Source organism: Ascaphus truei, chromosome 2 (assembly GCF_040206685.1).
Source record: "Ascaphus truei isolate aAscTru1 chromosome 2, aAscTru1.hap1, whole genome shotgun sequence".
Lineage (NCBI taxonomy): Eukaryota > Metazoa > Chordata > Amphibia > Anura > Ascaphidae > Ascaphus > Ascaphus truei.
Genome location: NC_134484.1, coordinates 488,687,895 through 488,705,451, shown reverse-complemented (window position 1 = coordinate 488,705,451; position 17,557 = coordinate 488,687,895). Strand labels below are relative to the sequence as shown.

At 45.9% G+C, this 17,557-nt stretch overlaps 2 protein-coding genes across 5 annotated transcripts in view; both read right to left on the bottom strand.

Moving 5' to 3' along the window:
• LOC142488433 (uncharacterized) overlaps positions 1-17,557 on the bottom strand; it is a 219,638-nt gene that overhangs the window by 176,781 nt on the left and 25,300 nt on the right. For 2 of the 4 annotated variants that reach the window (XM_075588941.1, XM_075588943.1), the window contains one exon: positions 14,854-16,824. The exons of 1 other annotated variant lie outside the window; for it this stretch is intronic. In XM_075588941.1, the coding sequence (XP_075445056.1) occupies positions 15,764-16,624 (861 nt within the window). In that variant the 5' untranslated portion in view covers positions 16,625-16,824 and the 3' untranslated portion in view covers positions 14,854-15,763. Of the gene's footprint in view, positions 1-12,962; positions 13,165-14,853; positions 16,825-17,557 lie in introns of those variants that run through there. One more of the 4 variants, XM_075588944.1, reaches the window with a different exon arrangement.
• On the bottom strand, positions 7,709-12,956 carry LOC142488457 (uncharacterized). The gene is given in 2 exon segments (XM_075588983.1): positions 7,709-9,857; positions 9,940-12,956. Coding segments are annotated over 2 exon segments (3,240 nt in total). The 5' UTR covers positions 12,890-12,956; the 3' UTR covers positions 7,709-9,567.

Here is a 17,557-nt window from a genome sequence, read left to right as displayed (position 1 = left end):
GAGTCCAGGGGCAATAGGGAGCAGTGATGTCCGTAAGCCAGAGTCCAGGGGTAACAGAAGACAGCGAAGTAGTATCCGAATGCAGGGTTCAACGGCAGGAGAGAGCAGGGAAATCCAGTACAAAGCAGAGTTCAAGCCAGGGAGATCCAAAGGTAAGCAGGGACAGGAACAAACGCTGAAAGAGACAGGAGAGCCAAGCATAGGACTGCACACACAGGGGTCACAAGAAGCTATGCAGAGCAATGAGTAAGAGGACAGACAGGGGTTATAAAGGAGGGAACACCAATGGGAGAGAGAGGAGGAGCAGAGGGCAAAGTGAGAGGCAGCAGGGATAGGTGAGAAGGAGAGAGGGAGGAGACAGGTAAATCAGAGAGGGAAATAACTTGTACAGCATGGGGGGCGGAGCCAGAGGTCTGGGAAAGTTTACAAGAGGAACGTGTGCGCGCGCCCTCTGTAAGGTTAGGGTGCACGTGCACAGGCTGTGTCAGGAGGCGCGCGGAGTGTCGTGCTGCGCGGGCCCCCGCCAAGGGAGGAGAGGTAACTGGAGGAGTGACTGAAGGAGGTAATGTGACCGGAGGGGAAACAGAGGGACGCCGCGAGCAGTGAGTGACGCGGAGGGGATCGGGTGTTTGGGGACATGCGCGCGCCTTGCGGGGAACGCGTGTGGCAACTGGGAGCGCGTCAGGGCATGCCGCAGAGGGACAGATGCGGGAGGAGGGAGAGAAAAATGAGGCGGCAAGGGGGAAAGGTCAGCGGCAGGGGAAACAGCGGTGACGGGGACACATGGAGGAGCAGGAATCCCCTAAACCGTCACAAATATATATATTGCGTTCTGGAGGGGAAGGCAGAGCCAGAACATACGTATTGTGTCCTAACCAATATAGTTCTTTGGTAGCAGTATGATAGACTTTTCGGCGGCTATTTTCTAACTTATAGCCTTGTAAGCATGAATAACAGTAAGATAAACTTCGAGGTATCCGACACTGGATATGCAACATAGCAATAAGGTAAACTTTGAGATACAGTATTCAGCACTGTATATACAACATAGTGTAATTTGGCTAAGAGGAACAGTGGGTCTGATTGTATGTCAGGCGCGGGGTGGTGGGGGAAAGAAAGGGTAGAGGGGGGTGGGGAGGAGGGAATGCCAATATATATGTATTGTGTCCTAACCACCGACATTCCTTAATAACATCATGATCGTCTTTCTGGTAACTAACCCATAACTTGCCGTATGGTATAATCTGATTAGGTGGATCAAGGGTTCTATGTATAAATCCGTTCACAGGGAAAAAGGGGGGGGTGGTGGGAGGGTGTAGGGGGGAGAGGATGGTTGGGCACTGCTAACCTATACAAGTTATATCTTAACCGATAGTATTCTTGGGTAAGAACATGATAAACTTTATGATGACCAACATATAACATGCAATATGATGAATTGACTAACAGCTCAAGATAGTTATTCGGCGAGGGGGGGGGGGCAGACATATGCATAAAATATCATGACTGACAGTGTTCTAGAGTGAAAGCGCGGCACGCTTCCTCATGACCCATACACAGAGTTCAACTTGGGAAGTTCTGGTCAACTTGATCAACGACTCTGATTGTGAGTCCGGAGAGAGTAAACAACTTTAACATGTATTTACGAGGCTCAGAGCAACAGTGCTCTAGAGTAACAAGAATTGTAGGTTTCTTGGTGGTCAACCTCGGACATATAGCATAAGGGAGCTGGGTAAACCAGAGGTTTTTGTTGTATACCTGGTGAGGGTGCGGGGGGGGGTACGTGGAGGGGAGGGGGATGGCAGAGCAAGAATGTGATCTAGCCACTTTATTTACAGGCCTCTATGTATTTTTAAGTGCCTTCTCGGGAGCTCCCACGGGGGCCTTGGGAGAATTCCCCGACAGGTCTCCAGAATCAATCAAGGGACCAATCCGTCCATCCAGGGCCCAAATTTAAACACCGGGACTCCAACGCCCAAAAATAGAACAGGGGGGGAGAGTACTCACAGTTATTGATCCTCTGTTGTAAGAAAACAATCCTCGCCCCCTCTCCCCCACCCCAACAAGCCAAAGGGAGCCCCGACTCTTCGAACCAGGGAAGCCTCAGAACTGCAATTCCAGCAGCCGAACAAACTGAGCCGGATGAGGCAAGGCTCCGTGCTAGCCCGTGTTGGGGGCTCAGAACCAAACTTTTCTCCTCTCCCTCCGGAACAGGCGCTGGTATTCGGATCGCCTCCCATGAAAAGCTTTATCTTTCACTGGGTAGCGCAGCAGTTAAGCCATTTCCCATGGTTAGTGTATACGTGTTCCTGGGGACTCAGCGGCTGTTGTGAGGGGTGTCGGATGGTTCGGTAGAGGGGTAAGTAGTAGCCAGGGTTCTCATCCTTTCTATCTGCTTAACGCCTGTTCATCATCACTGTTCTTCTTGTTGGTCCGGCGGCACTGTCACCTGATTCTTCCCTCTGCGTGGATGTCTGCGGGGGATCTGCTGGCCAGGATGATGGTGGGGTCAAGCCCAGGGCCTGTACATAGGGAGCCATATCTTCTGGGTGTCTGATTGTAAGGTATTTACCTCCATGGCTTGACGTGAGTTTGAATGGGAACCCCCAGCGATATTTAATGTCGTTCTAACGCAAAAAGGTGGTCAGGGGCTTCATTTCTCTTCTCCGCACCACTGTTATTCTGGACAAAGCACTGAAGAATTGGAAGGGCTCGTTCATAAAGGTAAGTGGGTCCTTCCCTCGGCATGCAGCAATTATTTTTTCTTTGATCGTGTAACTATATAATCTGATAATGACATCCCGTCTTCTGTTTGGGTCCTCTGAGCGTGGGCCCAGCGCCCTGTGGGCCCGATCCATTTCTTGATCCCATTCCTCCAGGAGGCCGCATATTGAATTGAAGAGATCCGCTAGGTATGGACGGAGTTGACCAGGGAGAACCGTCTCTGGGATATAGCGTATGCGGATGTTTTGTCTTCTATCCCGGTTCTCCTGGTCCTCCATTCCGTCTTTTATGCTTTAGATTTCTTCCTTGAGCCTAAAGACCTCTTCCTCTGCCCCAGTCTGGCGCAGAAGGGTCTCCTCCATTTTGCCTTCCAGGCTTGTTGTTCTTTCTGCTAGCCCACTGATATCCTGCTTTAAATCTAAAACAGCCGTTTTGAGTTCTGCCTGGAGGGAAGTGTATAGTTTAGTGTGCATAGAGGCCATAAGTTCTTCCATGTATGCCGGGGTCTCCTTGGGCCAAGATCCCTTTCCCTGTGCCGCCTGTAAACCATGCGCCGCGCCTCCGCCATCTTGGATTTTGGCCGGCGACTCTGGGCTCTTCTGCTGCGGGAAGAAATATTTTGACACTGCTTGGTTTGCGGGTCTCCTTGGTTGTTTTGACATGCTCCGATCGTTGCCCCAGCTAGGGCTCCACAACTCAGTCGAAATTTATTATTAGAAGGGTGCGTTTTTCTGCCATAATATAGGAGAGTCCACGTAGCTCCCTGACTACACCTCCATATTGGATGACGTCACCGGAAGCCTCCCAGGAATATGAAATCTTAAATGTCTACTCTATATGTATGAATTTAGCTTGTGACTGCAGATGTATAGAACTGATAACGTTTTTTTCTGCTTGCTTTTCTGTATAAATATACCGCTTGCCTAATCATTAAACAGATGTAGGAAACCAGTAACTTTTGTGTTCCTGTGTTCCTACTCTCCGAGCTCGTGCCATCATATCCGAGACCAAGAATATTCAGTGCCATGGTGAAATCTCCCCGGGTCAAGTTCAGTGTGTGGTTGGGTGCCCTATGGACCGATCAGTTGGATCGGATCTAACATACATCAAAGGAGCACGTCGTCTTGGAGCCCGTCAAGCCAGATTGTCAATTTTTTTTCTCAAGATTCAACTTTATAATCTCCTATCTTCCTGGAACCAAAAATATCATAGCTGATGCCCTTTCTCTGCAATTCTCTATTGGCGACAAATCTGAGGACCAACAAAAACCCATTCTTCCTGCCAAATGTATTCTTTCTGCAACTATCTTCAATGTTCTCAAAAATATCGTACGACAACAAGATCACATACCTGTCGATCTTACAGTTCCTGATGGTTGTCTCTATACTTCTCCTATGCATCGCAAAAAAGTTCTCCAATGGAGTCACTCCTCCAGAGCTGCAGGTCATCCAGGGACCAGGAGAACTTTACATCTCATTTCCAGAACATTTTGGTGGCCCAAGATTTAGAAAGATGCCAAGAACTTTGTAGCCACGTGCCCAACTTGTTCCAGGACTAAAACTCCTAGGAATCTCCCTTCAGGACTTCTTCAGCCTCTACCTGTTCCTGACCGTCCATGGACACATCTGTCCATGAATTTCATTTTGGATCTACCCGTATCCAAGGGCATGAACACGATCCTCGTGGTGGTGGATCGATTCTCAACGCAATCCCACTTTATAACTCTCAAAGGTCTTCCCAACTCTTCCAAACTGGCCGTTGAATTCGTCAGAGAGATCTTCCGACTTCACGGAGTACCCCTGGTCATTGTGTCGAATAGAGGGTCTCAGTTTGTGTCTTGCTTTTGGCGTTCTTTTTGCCTACAACTAGGCATTTCTCTGCATTTTTCCTCTGGATATCACCCACAAACAAATGGTCAGACAATATATATGATGTTTTGTGTCTGATTCACAGGACGACTGGTCCGAACTTTATCCCTGTGCAGAATTTGCTCATAACAATGCACGAAGCGGATCTACCATGGAGTCTCCATTTTTTGTGAATTATGGGTTCAACCCATCTACTCTTCCTCTCTCTTCTTCCTCATCTGGGGTTTCAGCGGCAGACGACAGGATTAAAGAACTGCAAAATCTTTGGAAAAAGGTTCAAGCAAACATCATGACAGCCACCAATAGGCAGAAGATTCAGGCTGATCACCACCGGAGACCTGCTCAGGAATTCAAGATCGGCGACAAGGTCTGGCTGTCATCCAGAAACATCAGGCTGAAAGTACCTTCTATGAAATTTGCACCCAGATTTCTTGGTCCTTTTCCTATCTCAGAAAGGATTCATCCGGTTGCGAACCATCTCTCGCTGCCCTCTTCTATGGGGATTCTGTCTGTTTTTCATGTCTCTTTACTTAAACCAGTTGTCCAGAATGCACATTCAGTTCATACTTCTCCTACACATTCTCACATGGTGCAAGGTCAACCTGAGTACGAGAAACAATCCATACTGGACTCCAAGTTCTCAAGAGGCTCATTACACTATTTGGTACACTGGAAGGCTTTCGGTCCAGAGGAAAGATCCTGGATTCCGAGTCATCATATTCATGCAGCCAGGATGGTTCGTCTCTTCCACTCCAAATTTCTGGATAAGCCTTCATGGAGTCGCCCGGAGGTTGCTTCTAGAGAGGGGTGGGAGGGAACTGTGAGGATTCTCCATTTTGGCATCTGGAGATATTCCCCTCACCTTAGAACCCCTGCCACGACAGTCGCCCGGGATGAACAATCTCATGTCCCGGTTCTGCGCATATGAAATGCACGCAGTCAGTATGCTCTCCCGCGACTTCCGTCTCCAGGCCCCGCCTCCGCAAAGGCATAACATACAGGTGTTCCTCCAGTCTTCCCAGTCTCCGCCCCGTGATGGGCAGGCTCGGCGTGGGAGTGACACGCGGTACAGACACCGCTCCCGGAACACTGTGACGCACGCGGATCGGCGTGCGCTCGGTACCGTGTCTAATCGGGCACACTCTGCAGAGGGACAAGCGTGGTGCGCAGGTGACACACGAGCAGCTCGCCAGTCTTCCACATCGGTGACGTGTGTGACACGTAGCTCCGCCTCCACTTCTAATCTGGCTGTGTAATAGGGCACACCTGTGTGACCCAGCAGCCTATGGGATTCCCTCTTCAGGTTCCGCCCAGTCTCTCCATTGGTTGATGGCTCCTTAAATAGCTGCCTGGCTCACTCACACATTGCTGAGCATAATCCTGTGACGCTGTACCTTGCTACATCCTGCCTTGTTCCTGCTGCATCTTGCCTTGAGCCTTGCTGCATCCTGCCTTGCCTCCATTGTTGCCTGACCCCTGCTACGTATTGGACGCCGCATCTCTCCTCTCCTGACCTGGCTTACGCATGACCATTCTCCACTCTCCGCTCCTGACCTTGGCATAGTACCCCAACGATCCGCAACTCTCCTATCCTGACCTTGGCAGTTTAAACGACTACTCTACCTTCTATACTCTAGATCCAGCTTGCAAGACCAATCTACACTCTAGGCGCGCACTCGCAGTTGTGGGTTGGCGTTTATACAATTCCCTACCTCAGCCTCGCAGTCATGTCTGGTTTGTGGTGAGCCACGCGTTACATATAGTAATATACATGTGTGTAATTATTGTGTATATTGGTTACGGTGAGGGGCTCCTCCTACTATGCTGAGATCCCTCGTCAGTGGAGGCGCTGCACCGTGAAGATAAGCATACCCCAGGCTCCCAGTGGCGGAGGCTGAGACCTCCTGGTAACTAAACAGTTAGCGGAAGCGGCATTTTATATATATATATCTACATATCTACATATATATATATATATATATATGTAGATATATATATATATATATATATATATATTTTAGATTTGTCAGTGGTTGACAAATCACCCAAAAATCTACTCGCCGAACCAAAAAATCTACTCGCCACCTAGTCCCGCCCCCAATCCTGCCATGGTTGGGCGGCCATGAGGAGGTTGCCACGGGGTCAAATCCAGTCGCCACGGGCCTGTAGGTAAATGGATTTGTCGAACACTCTCTCTCACTCTCTCTCTATATATATATGTAGATGTAGCGTGTAATGAATAGACGATACCGTTCTGTGGCTAACGAAATGCTTTTATTTGTGCAAGCTTTCGAGATACAAATATATAATCACTGCGCTTCTCCATGTAAAGAGCATGCAGCTAGTGAAGGAACTGGCCATACAAATGTGCAAATCAGTTCACTAGCTGCATGCTCTTTACATGGAGAAGCGCAGTGATTATATATTTGTTTTACATTATTTGTTGGGCCGATTTTAATCCTTAGCAGCACGCTCCTAGACGGCAACACTTCTATGGTGTAATTGAATATATTTAGCCAATCGCCTGCAACTGCTTATTGAGCAGTTTGTGGCAGGCCAGCCCCTTCTCTTCCAGGTATATAATCTCCTAGCAAGGTCCCCTTATTTCACTTCACTTACATGTGAGTATCTGTACTGGTATATACCAGTTTTTAATTGCACTAGGTTATACAAGCATATGCTTTGATATTTTAACCACTTCTGGGCTTATTTCACATAACACTAGTATGCATTTAGCGTAGGGACCTGCTAAAGAGACTTACCTTGACGTGGTTAGCAGGCTTGGCATTATTTGATCAAAGGATGTATACCAAAATTCTCCTTTTTTCTTATAGGTATTTACACCATACATATATTTATATTCCCCATTGATTGCTATCCCAAAGGGAGAAGCGCAGGGATTCACTTTCTGTTTTGCACAAGTAATTTATTATGATAACAATATTCAGCAATATATTAACACCCAATCGAAAGCAAAAAAAGCAGAAGTCCTCAAAATGTTCAAGGTAATTTATTGTGAAACATATTTGTTATACAAATGCATTTCATTCTTAATAAAATTTTAAAAAGCAAATACATTTTAGTATATTTTAATTTTAAGAATAACAACTGTTTCCAAAAAAATGTTACACTAACTACACCCACACTAAAGCCCCTATCTTTACTATTTTATTTTTATTTATTTATAAAATGTTTTACCAGGAAGTAATACATTGAGAATTACCTTTCGTTTTCACATATTTCCAGGGCAAAGAGTTAAGATGCCAAATAATACATGGTTACAAAAACAGTTACATAAGTGAACAGGGTATACATTATATAAAAGACATTGCATGCACAGTTAAAGATAATATATATTATAGGCGAATGAAACAGTTACAGGCGAGATTAAAATGTGAGACAGCCTTAGGTTTGAAAGAACTGAAACTGGTGGTGGATGCAAGAGTCTCCGGTAGGTTGTTCCAGTTTTGGGGTGCAAGGTAAGAAAGTTGATAATTACCCCCTCGACCCCCCTTCTCCTGTACACATTAATAGGGCATGGGGAGGCGTGGGTTAATGGGCATGGGGAAAGGAGAGGGTCAAGAGGCACAGATGAGAGCCGAGAGAAATACGGGGGAGAGAAAGGGGTTGAGTCATGGTGGAAGGGAAGGAATAAGAGGCATGGCAGAGGGAAAGTGGTTAATATGGAGGGGTGAGATTACCAGCAGGAGGATTCCTTATAACTGCAGCATGTGAAAGTCAAGGAGCTCTCAGACTCGCTCCCACTCCATTGTCTCTATCAGACCCACACTCAGTCCTCTGACAGTCCCCAGCCCCACGCCTCTCTGCCAGACCCACCCCCACTCTGCAGCTGCTGATAGGAATGCCATGGTAAGAAGTAATGGCAAGTATTGCGTTACCGTCCATTTTTATTACTGCAGTATTACCAGTGGTCGACAAATCACCAAAAAATCTACTCGCCGAACAAAAAAATCTAGTCGCCACCTAGTACCACACGTGTGCTGCTTGGGCCAATAGGAGCTCGCCACGATGTTAAATCCACTCGCCCGGGGCGTGCAAATGTATAGGTTTGTCGAACACGGAGTATTACTATGCTACTGGTATATTGCCCAACCCTACTTTGAACAATTGCATATTTTATCTCATGCATGAATCCTCATGTGTGTAAGGAGGCTGATCATCTGTGAAAAGCTTTCCCCACACTATGTACATGGAAATGGTTTCTCCCGTGTATGAATCCTGTGGTGGGTGAGGAGATGGCTCATTTGAGAAAAGCTTTGCCCACACTCTGAACATGTGAATGGTTTCTCCCCTGTATTATTTATTTATAAAATATTTTACCAGGAAGTAATACATTGAGAGTTACCTCTCGTTTTTAAGCATGTCCTGGGCAGAGTTAAGACAAATAATACATGGTTACAAATACAGTTACATAAATGAACAGGGTATACATTATATACAAGACATTGCATGCACAGTTAAAGAAAATATATATTATGGGCGTATGAAACAGTTACAGACCAGATTAAAATGTTAGACAGCCTTAGATTTGAAAGAACTTAAACTGGTGGTGGATGTGAGTGTCTCTGGTAGGTTGTTCCAGTTTTGGGGTGCACGGTAAGAGGAGGAGCGGCCGGATACTTTGTTGAGCCGTGGGACCATGAACAGTCTTTTGGAGTCTGATCTCAGATGATAAGTGCTGCAGGGGCGAGGAGCTTGTTCAGATAGCTGGGTAGCTTGCCCATAAAGAATTTAAAGGCAAGACAGGAAAGGTGAACTTTGTGCCTAGACTCGAGTGATGACCAATCTAGTTCTTTGAGCATTTCGCAGTGATGCGTTGTAGTTGCATGGAGAACAAAACGACAAATTTAATTGTAGAGGGCGTCAAGTTTGCTAAGGTGGGTTTATGTATCCTCTGTTGTAAGTGAAAGTTGTTCATAATACAGAATGGTTTCCCACACTCTGTAGATGTGAATCATTTCTCTCCTGTATGAATCCTCTGGTGTCTGAGGAGGTTGCTCTTAATTGTGAATTGTTTCCCACACTCTGTACATGTGAAGGACTTCTCACCTGTATGAATCCGCTCATGGTTGAGGAGATCTGTTTTCTGAGAAAAGCTTTTACTACAATCTGCACATGTGAATGGTTTCTTTCCAGTATGAGTCATCTGGTGTCTGATGTTGCTCTTAATACTAAATTGTTTCCCAAACTCTATATATGTGAATGGTTTCTACCCTGTATGAATCCGCTCATGGATGAGGAGTTCTTTCTTCATAGAAAAGCTTTAACTACACTGAACATGTGAATCGGTTCTCTCCAGTATGTGTCATCTGGTGACTGAGGAGGCTTTTCTTAATACTGAATTGTTTCCCACACTCTGTACAAGTGAATGGTTTCTCCCCTGTATGAATCCGCTCATGGTTGAGGAGCCCTGTCTTCCGAGAAAAGCTTTTACTACACTCTGTACATGTGAATGGTTTCTCCCCTGTATGAGTCATCTGGTGTCTGATGAGGTGGCTCTCAATACTGAATTGTTTCCTACACTCGGTACATGTGAATGGTTTCTCCCCTGTATGAGTCATCTTGTGTATGAGGAGACTGCTCTTAACTGTGAATTGTTTCCCACACTCTGTACATGTGAATGGTTTCTCCCCTGTATGAGTCATCTGGTGTATGAGAAGACTGCTCTTAACTGTGAATTGTTTCCCACACTCTGTACATGTGAATGGTTTCTCCACTGTATGAATCATCTGGTGACTGAGGAGGCTTTTCTTAATACTGAATTGTTTCCCACACTCTGTACATGTGAATGGTTTTTCTCCTGTATGAGTCATCTGGTGACTGAGGAGGTTTTTCTTAATACGGAATTGTTTCCCACACTCTGTACATGTGAATGGTTTCTCCCCTGTATGAGTCATCTGGTGACTGAGGAGGCTTTGCTTAATACTGAATTGTTTCCCACACTCTGTACATGTGAATGGTTTCTCCCCTGTATGAATCCGCTCATGGTTGAGGAGCTCTGTCTTCCGAGAAAAGCTTTTACTACACTCTGTACATGTGAATGGTTTTTCTCCTGTATGAGTCATCTGGTGACTGAGGAGATTGCTCTTGGCTGTGAATTGTTTCCCACACTCTGTACATGTGAATGGGTTCTCCCCTGTATGAATCCGCTCGTGGTTGAGGAGTTCTTTCTTCATAGAAAAGCTTTTACTACACTCTGTACATGTGAATGGCTTCTCTCCAGTATGAGTCATCTGGTGTCTGAGGAGGTTTTTCTTAAGACTGAATTGTTTCCCACACTCTGTACATGTGAATGGTTTCTCCCCTGTATGAGTCATCTGGTGACTGAGGAGGCTTTTCTTAATACTGAATTGTTTCCCACACTCTGAACATATGAATGGTTTCTCCCCTGTATGAATCCGCTCATGGATGCGGAGATCTGTCTTCTGAGAAAAGCTTCTACTACACTCTGTACATGTGAATGGTTTTTCTCCTGTATGAGTCATCTGGTGTGTGATGAGGTGGCCCTTAGTACTGAATTGTTTCCCACACTCTGTACATGTGAATGGTTTCTCCCCTGTATGAATCCGCTCATGGATGAGGAGCTTCACCTTTGTAGAAAAGCTTTTACTACACTCTGCACATGTGAATGGTTTCTCCCCTGTATGAATCATCTGGTGTATGAGGAGATTGCTCTTAACTGTGAAATGTTTCCCACACTCTGTACATGTGAATAGTTTTTCCCCTGTATGAATCCGCTCATGGATGCGGAGATCTGTCTTCCGAGAAAAACTTTTACTACACTCTGCACATGTGAATGGTTTCTCCCCTGTATGAGTCATCTGGTGTATGAGCAGACTGCTCTTAATACTAAATTGTTTCCCACACTCTGTACATGTGAATGGTTTTTCTCCTGTATGAATCCGCTCATGTTTGAGTAGGTAGCTCTTAGTACTGAATTGTTTCCCACACTCTGAACATGGGAATGGTTTCTCCCCTGTATGAGTCTGCTCATGTTTGAGTAGGTAGCTCTTAGTACTGAATTGTTTCCCACAATCAGTACATGTGAATGGTTTCTCCACTGTATGAGTCTGCTCATGTTTGAGTAGGTAGCTCTTAGTACTGAATTGTTTCCCACACTCTGAACATATGAACGGTTTCTCCCCTGTATGAATCCGTGCATGGATGAGGAGTTCTTTCTTCATATAAAAGCTTTTACTACACTCTATACATGTGAATGGTTTCTCTCCAGTATGAGTCATCTGGTGTCTGAGGAGGATGCTTTTAATACTAAATTGTTTCCCAAATTCTGTACATGTGAATGGTTTCTCCCCTGTATGAATCCGCTCATGGTTGAGTAGCTCTGTCTTCCGAGAAAAGCTATTACTACACTCTGCACATGTGAATGGGTTCTCCCCTGTATGAGTCATCGTGTGTCTGAGGAGGTGGCCCTTAGTACTGACTTGTTTCCCACACTCTGAACATATGAACGGTTTCTCGCCTGTATGAATCCGCTCATGGGTGAGGAGCGCATTCTTTTGAGAAAAGCTTTTACTACACTCTGCACATGTGAATGGTTTCTCCCCTGTATGAATCCGCTCATGGATGCGGAGATCTGTCTTCTGAGAAAAGCTTCTACTACACTCTGTACATGTGAATGGTTTCTCCCCTGTATGAATCATCTGGTGTCTGCGGCGGTGTCTCTTAGTACTGAATGGTTTTCCACACTCTGTACATGTGAATGGTTTCTCCCCTGTATGAATGCGCTCATGGTTGAGGAGCTCCGCCTTTCTAGAAAAGCTTTTACTACACTCTGTACATGTGAATGGTTTCTCCCCTGTATGAGTCATCTGGTGTCTGCGGAGGAGGGCCTTAGTACTGAATTGATTCCCACACTCTGTACATGGGAATGGTTTCTCCCCTGTATGAGTCTGCTCATGTTTCAGGAGACAGCTCTTAGTACTGAATTGTTTCCCACACACTGTACATGGGAATGGTTTCTCCCCTGTATGAGTCTGCTCATGTTTGAGGAGACAGCTCTTAGTACTGAATTGTTTCCCACACTCTGTACATGTGAATGGTCTCTCCCCTGTATGAACCCTCTGATGATTGCGGAGGGTCCACTTAGTACCTAACTGTTTCCCACACACTGTACAAGTAAAAGGAGTCACTGCTGTCTGAATCATCTGGTGTGGAAGAAGTTTCCCCTTCAGTGAGAAACTGCTCCCACCATCTGTACATGTAAAGGTTTGCTCCCTAGCGGGGACACAAAGGTGTGTGAGCAGGTCCCTGTCCATTGAGAAGCTTTTGCCACACTGACAACAGAGAAAAGGCTGAGCACCACGGCTTCTTCTTAAATCTCTCGCATACCTTTTGCTGGACCCATATTTAGAGTCCGTCTCTGCTGTGTGCTGTACAAGGTCTGTAAATTCACCATCATGTGGCACTGGTTCCTTGCACATGTCTAAAATGTGGCAGGAATCATTGTTTTTTGGCACTTCTGGGCTGCGAGGAGTCGGACAGCTTCTGGATGCATCAGAGCTCAAGTTCTGTTCCTCATTCAGGCCGTTCTCTAACAGAAGTAAACAAAAAAAGACAGAACAAATGTTTTCAATCTGTAAATCAAATTACTGAACACAAATTACAAATCCAAAACACTGAAGAATGTACAGCTGCGGCCCCTTTTATTCTCCGATATCTCCGAATTTTTTCGGGGATTTTTTCCGAATGCCACGCACTTCACCGCGTTCATGTTGCATTCATGCCGGCGTCACCCGCGGTTGATGTGTTAATTCATAATGGTTCGGATTTACTTGGTTGCAATTCTTCGCGTATCTGCCAGGTGGCAGATATTCATGAATTGTAATGCGCATGCGCTTCAGTAATGTGTCGACTTGCAAATGTTTAAAAAAATACCACAGTGGTCCATTGTAAATTGACCTTGGTACTGAAGAAGTTACAATAATGTATATATTTAAGCTTCTCATATTAAAACTAAATGTGCAGTGTCTGGTGTTCTATTGTTCTGAGAGCTCCGAGAGGAGTGCACCGCTGCAGTCCGTGTACCGAAAACCCGACAGAACGTACGATTATTTAATATGGCCCGCGATTAATGCAACAGATGATAAGATGGCAACCGTTGGTCAAATTTATCAGTATTTTATCGAAAACTATGACTTTTACAAATTTTCACCAGATGCTCATGTGTGGAAGCATGCAATAAGAAAAAAGTTATGTATCGATCCGTGTTTTTTTCGTATTGATCTCGCACCTGGTGTCAAAGTTGCCGGAGGGTATTGGTGTGTAGCACCAGATTTTTCCAGTATCTTTGATCATGGAGACTTGAAAAGGCGAAAGGTCATCTTAAAACCAACTAAGAAACGTCAGTTGCTGGCAAAAAATGCGCCAGTGACAGCGCCATCTTCTAATAACAGTCCGACCGTCAGTGAAAGCCTGGTGACCGGCAACCCTTGCTGTCTGTCCCCGCCCGGATACCTGCAACCTGAGACGGATTTCGAGTACAGATTCCAGCAAGCTTGCATGTACCAAAGCGATTTCCAGCCTCATCAGCTGTCAACAACAGGTGTAGTAGTGCTGTTGTCACCTGTCAACTACGTGTATAATCAAGAATACGGGACTGGCAGTGGCTCGGTGCCAGCTGATTGGCAAGATCTATGGTGAGTAATATTGCCGTATTTTATTCTGTTTTTGAAATATCAATATCAATGCACAGTCAAGCGATTCTCCTGTAAGCAATATCATTGGCTGAGCAGCTTCTACAGTAGATACTGAACAATTGGTTGAAATCTAGGCGCATGCGCATTGGAACCTTCTTTAAACGCATATGTGTGTCATCACATCGACAGTAGGCGCATGCGCATGCGAACAGGAGACGCCCCCCCGAGAAAATTATTGATGGGACTGACTGTGGGAACTTCTTTAGGGGACTGACTGACCATTACAGTAAAACTTGTACTTTTGTTTTTCCTCAGAAAAGAAAACTTTGTCATCTCATGTGGAAAACGGCAAATGGAGGGATTTCGATGGATAATATCGCTTTGTGTAACAATGCCTGCACATTGCTGAATCGGATTTAAAAAACCACGTACCGGAGTCTACAGTTTAGTGGCCGTTGTTATTGATTAGGATAGAATACTGTAACTGAGAGCTTCATAGAAAACCTGAAACAGTATGCTGTTTTCAGACCGTATATAATACTTTTTTTTTTATATATATACTGTACTGTATAATAAACCCGAAAAATAAAAAGTATGCATTTATTCTACATGTATTCCAGTACATACAGTATGTGTATTCTATACCCGTACAGCATGTAATGTTTTAATACTTGTGATGTACAGTACTGAGCATGCCTACAGCATACAGTACAGTATGCCTGGACAGTACTATACTGTATGTTCTAGAAACACTGTATTTTGTTACAGTATAAAAGGAGACAATGGAACAATTTAAAACAAATCAACATTTTCTTTTATTGGTGGAGTAAGTACAAAAAGTGTACAGCAATTCAAAACATTTACAGGTGTATGGTGTACAGTACAGTAAGTCAGGCCTGCACAACTCCAGTCCTCGAGAGCCGCAAACAGCCCTTGAGGGCTGGAGGTGTGCAGGTCTTGTGTAAGTAAAAAGATTTCTTTATTAATACAAGTCAAAACAAACAACAAGTCAAAAAACAAACAACATTTGAACAGTCACGCAAATTCGATCCCCACCAGATTGTTCTTCCAGGGCCGATGCCTTGTATGACACAAAATGCCATTAATGGAGTCTCTCACTATTATTATTACAAGATCTGTAATTGAAAAATAGCGCCGCAATTTCTCCACAATAGTCCTTCTTAAATTTTCAGGAAGCGCCCTTTTTTCGCGATTTCCTTCGTAGTTTACATTGTTGGCCCACCCGCAGTACACCAAGTAGGACACATGGTGCCTGAAAATTAACATGCCATACTCCTGGGGTAAACCAGCACTCATAACCCTATACTTCTCCCTGATTGGATTGGGCAACTCGCGGAGGATGATGTCGGGAACCATATTAATGCAAGCGTATGTGGGTTGGATTCTGGGAGCGGGTGTTCTTCTTGGAGCTGGTGTGCTTGTGGCGGCGTGCGAGGGTAGGTTGTCTGGGAGGATGCTTTCCTCCTGTCTTGGTCACCGTGTTGTCTCCTGACGTGGTCTTGACGGGGTTGTCGTGTCATCCTCGTCAACGGCATACATGTACACATATTCTTCTGGTGGATGGGGTGCGCTTGGTGATGGAAGGTGGTCGAAGGTCCCATTCATCCCATCCATGCCACCCTCTTGCTCCGGCGTCGGAGAGACAGGGGCATGAACTCCGAGCAATTTATGTATCCCCGCTATGTCAGTCTCTATCTTCTCCATCCGTTGATCTATCTTCTCCATCCACTGATCCATCTTCTCCATCCATTGATCCATATTTAGCATGGTCTCTAAAAGAAGATCTATCTTTACCAGTATATTAGAGTTCCCAGGAATATCGACACTTAACCCATTCAGCATGCGGTCGAACGAGCTGAATCTTGTGCATGGGGTGCTGTGGACATTTGGGTGGATGGGTGCTACGGAGGATGAGATGGGGGTTCCCTTGAGAGAAGCGGCAGCGTCGTCGAAGAGGGATGGAGAAAGTGACCTGTGGATTTCCGGGAGAGAAGCGGCAGCGTCGTCGAAGAGGGATGGAGAAAGTGACCTGTGGATTTCCGGGAGAGGAGAAGCGGCAGCGTCGTCGAAGAGGGATGGAGAAAGTGACCTGTGGATTTCCAGGAGAGGAGGAGCGGCAGCGTCGTCGAAGAGGGATGGAGAAAGTGATCTGTGGATTTCCGGGAGAGGAGAAGCGGCAGAGTCGTGGATGAATAGTGGAGAAGATGGGCTGTGGATTTCTGGGAGAGCAGCGGCAGAGTCGTCAAAGCGTAATCGAGGAAGTGGCCTGCGGGTTCGATGGGTTGGCTGCCATTTGTTTGCCTTGAGTGTACATCCCGAATTTCTTCTTGACATAATAAGGCTTACGTGTATTAAAAGCCTTAGCCTTTGGGGTCAGCAGAAGGTTTTCTTTATTAGCCTTTCACTTCGGCCTTGGCTTGGAAATGGGTCCTGCCTTTCGCTTTCTCTGTGTGACAGGCACGGCAGAGGCGAGTGGGTTCTTGCATCCGTAGAATCGGGGTTGATCCATGGAAGCAGATGGCACAATGCAGTATCTGGATAAGAGAAAGTTCAGATACAGATCATCGAGTGGTGAGATATGCAAAGTGTGTAACATTTTATGCATGGCGACGAGGTACAGGTGTTAAAAGTGGCCGTACTCTAATGTGAGTCATTAACGTACTGTAGCGACACATCTTATTCTAACTTTTGCCCCTAATTAGCCGGGGCTTTACTCCGGCTGGCGCGGAGACTAGACTGGGCGCCAGCCGCATCTCCTCCGTGCACCCCCTCCACTCGCGCGCATTTTTCTCCCCCTTCCCGACCCCCAGGCTGCTCCTGCTTTGCCCCTTCGCTTCCCCGTACCCCCGCTTACCCTCTGGGGATGTCGGGGAAGCCGGGCGCGCCACGTGGCAGTGACGTCACAGTGACGCGCGGACATGCCACGTCACCACGCGGCCCGCACGCATCCTGCCATGCGGGAAATGTTAGATTAAGATGTGTCGCCACTGTATAAATACACCATCCATTTTGTGGATTCACTGCACATTGAATACACATCGACTAAACATCGAATATACATTCTTGTGCTTGTATTTCTTTCTACTCGCAGCTATGCCTGTTAAAAGATATCAAAGGATCTCAGCATGAGAATTAAGGAGATGTACACGAGCGGACAACGAATTGCAGATATCCAACGCTGGTTAGCTGCTTCTGGCCTCGTTGTGCCATCAACCACCGTGTGCTATCATGCACACGGAAAGACCAAACAACGCACGAGGACACCAA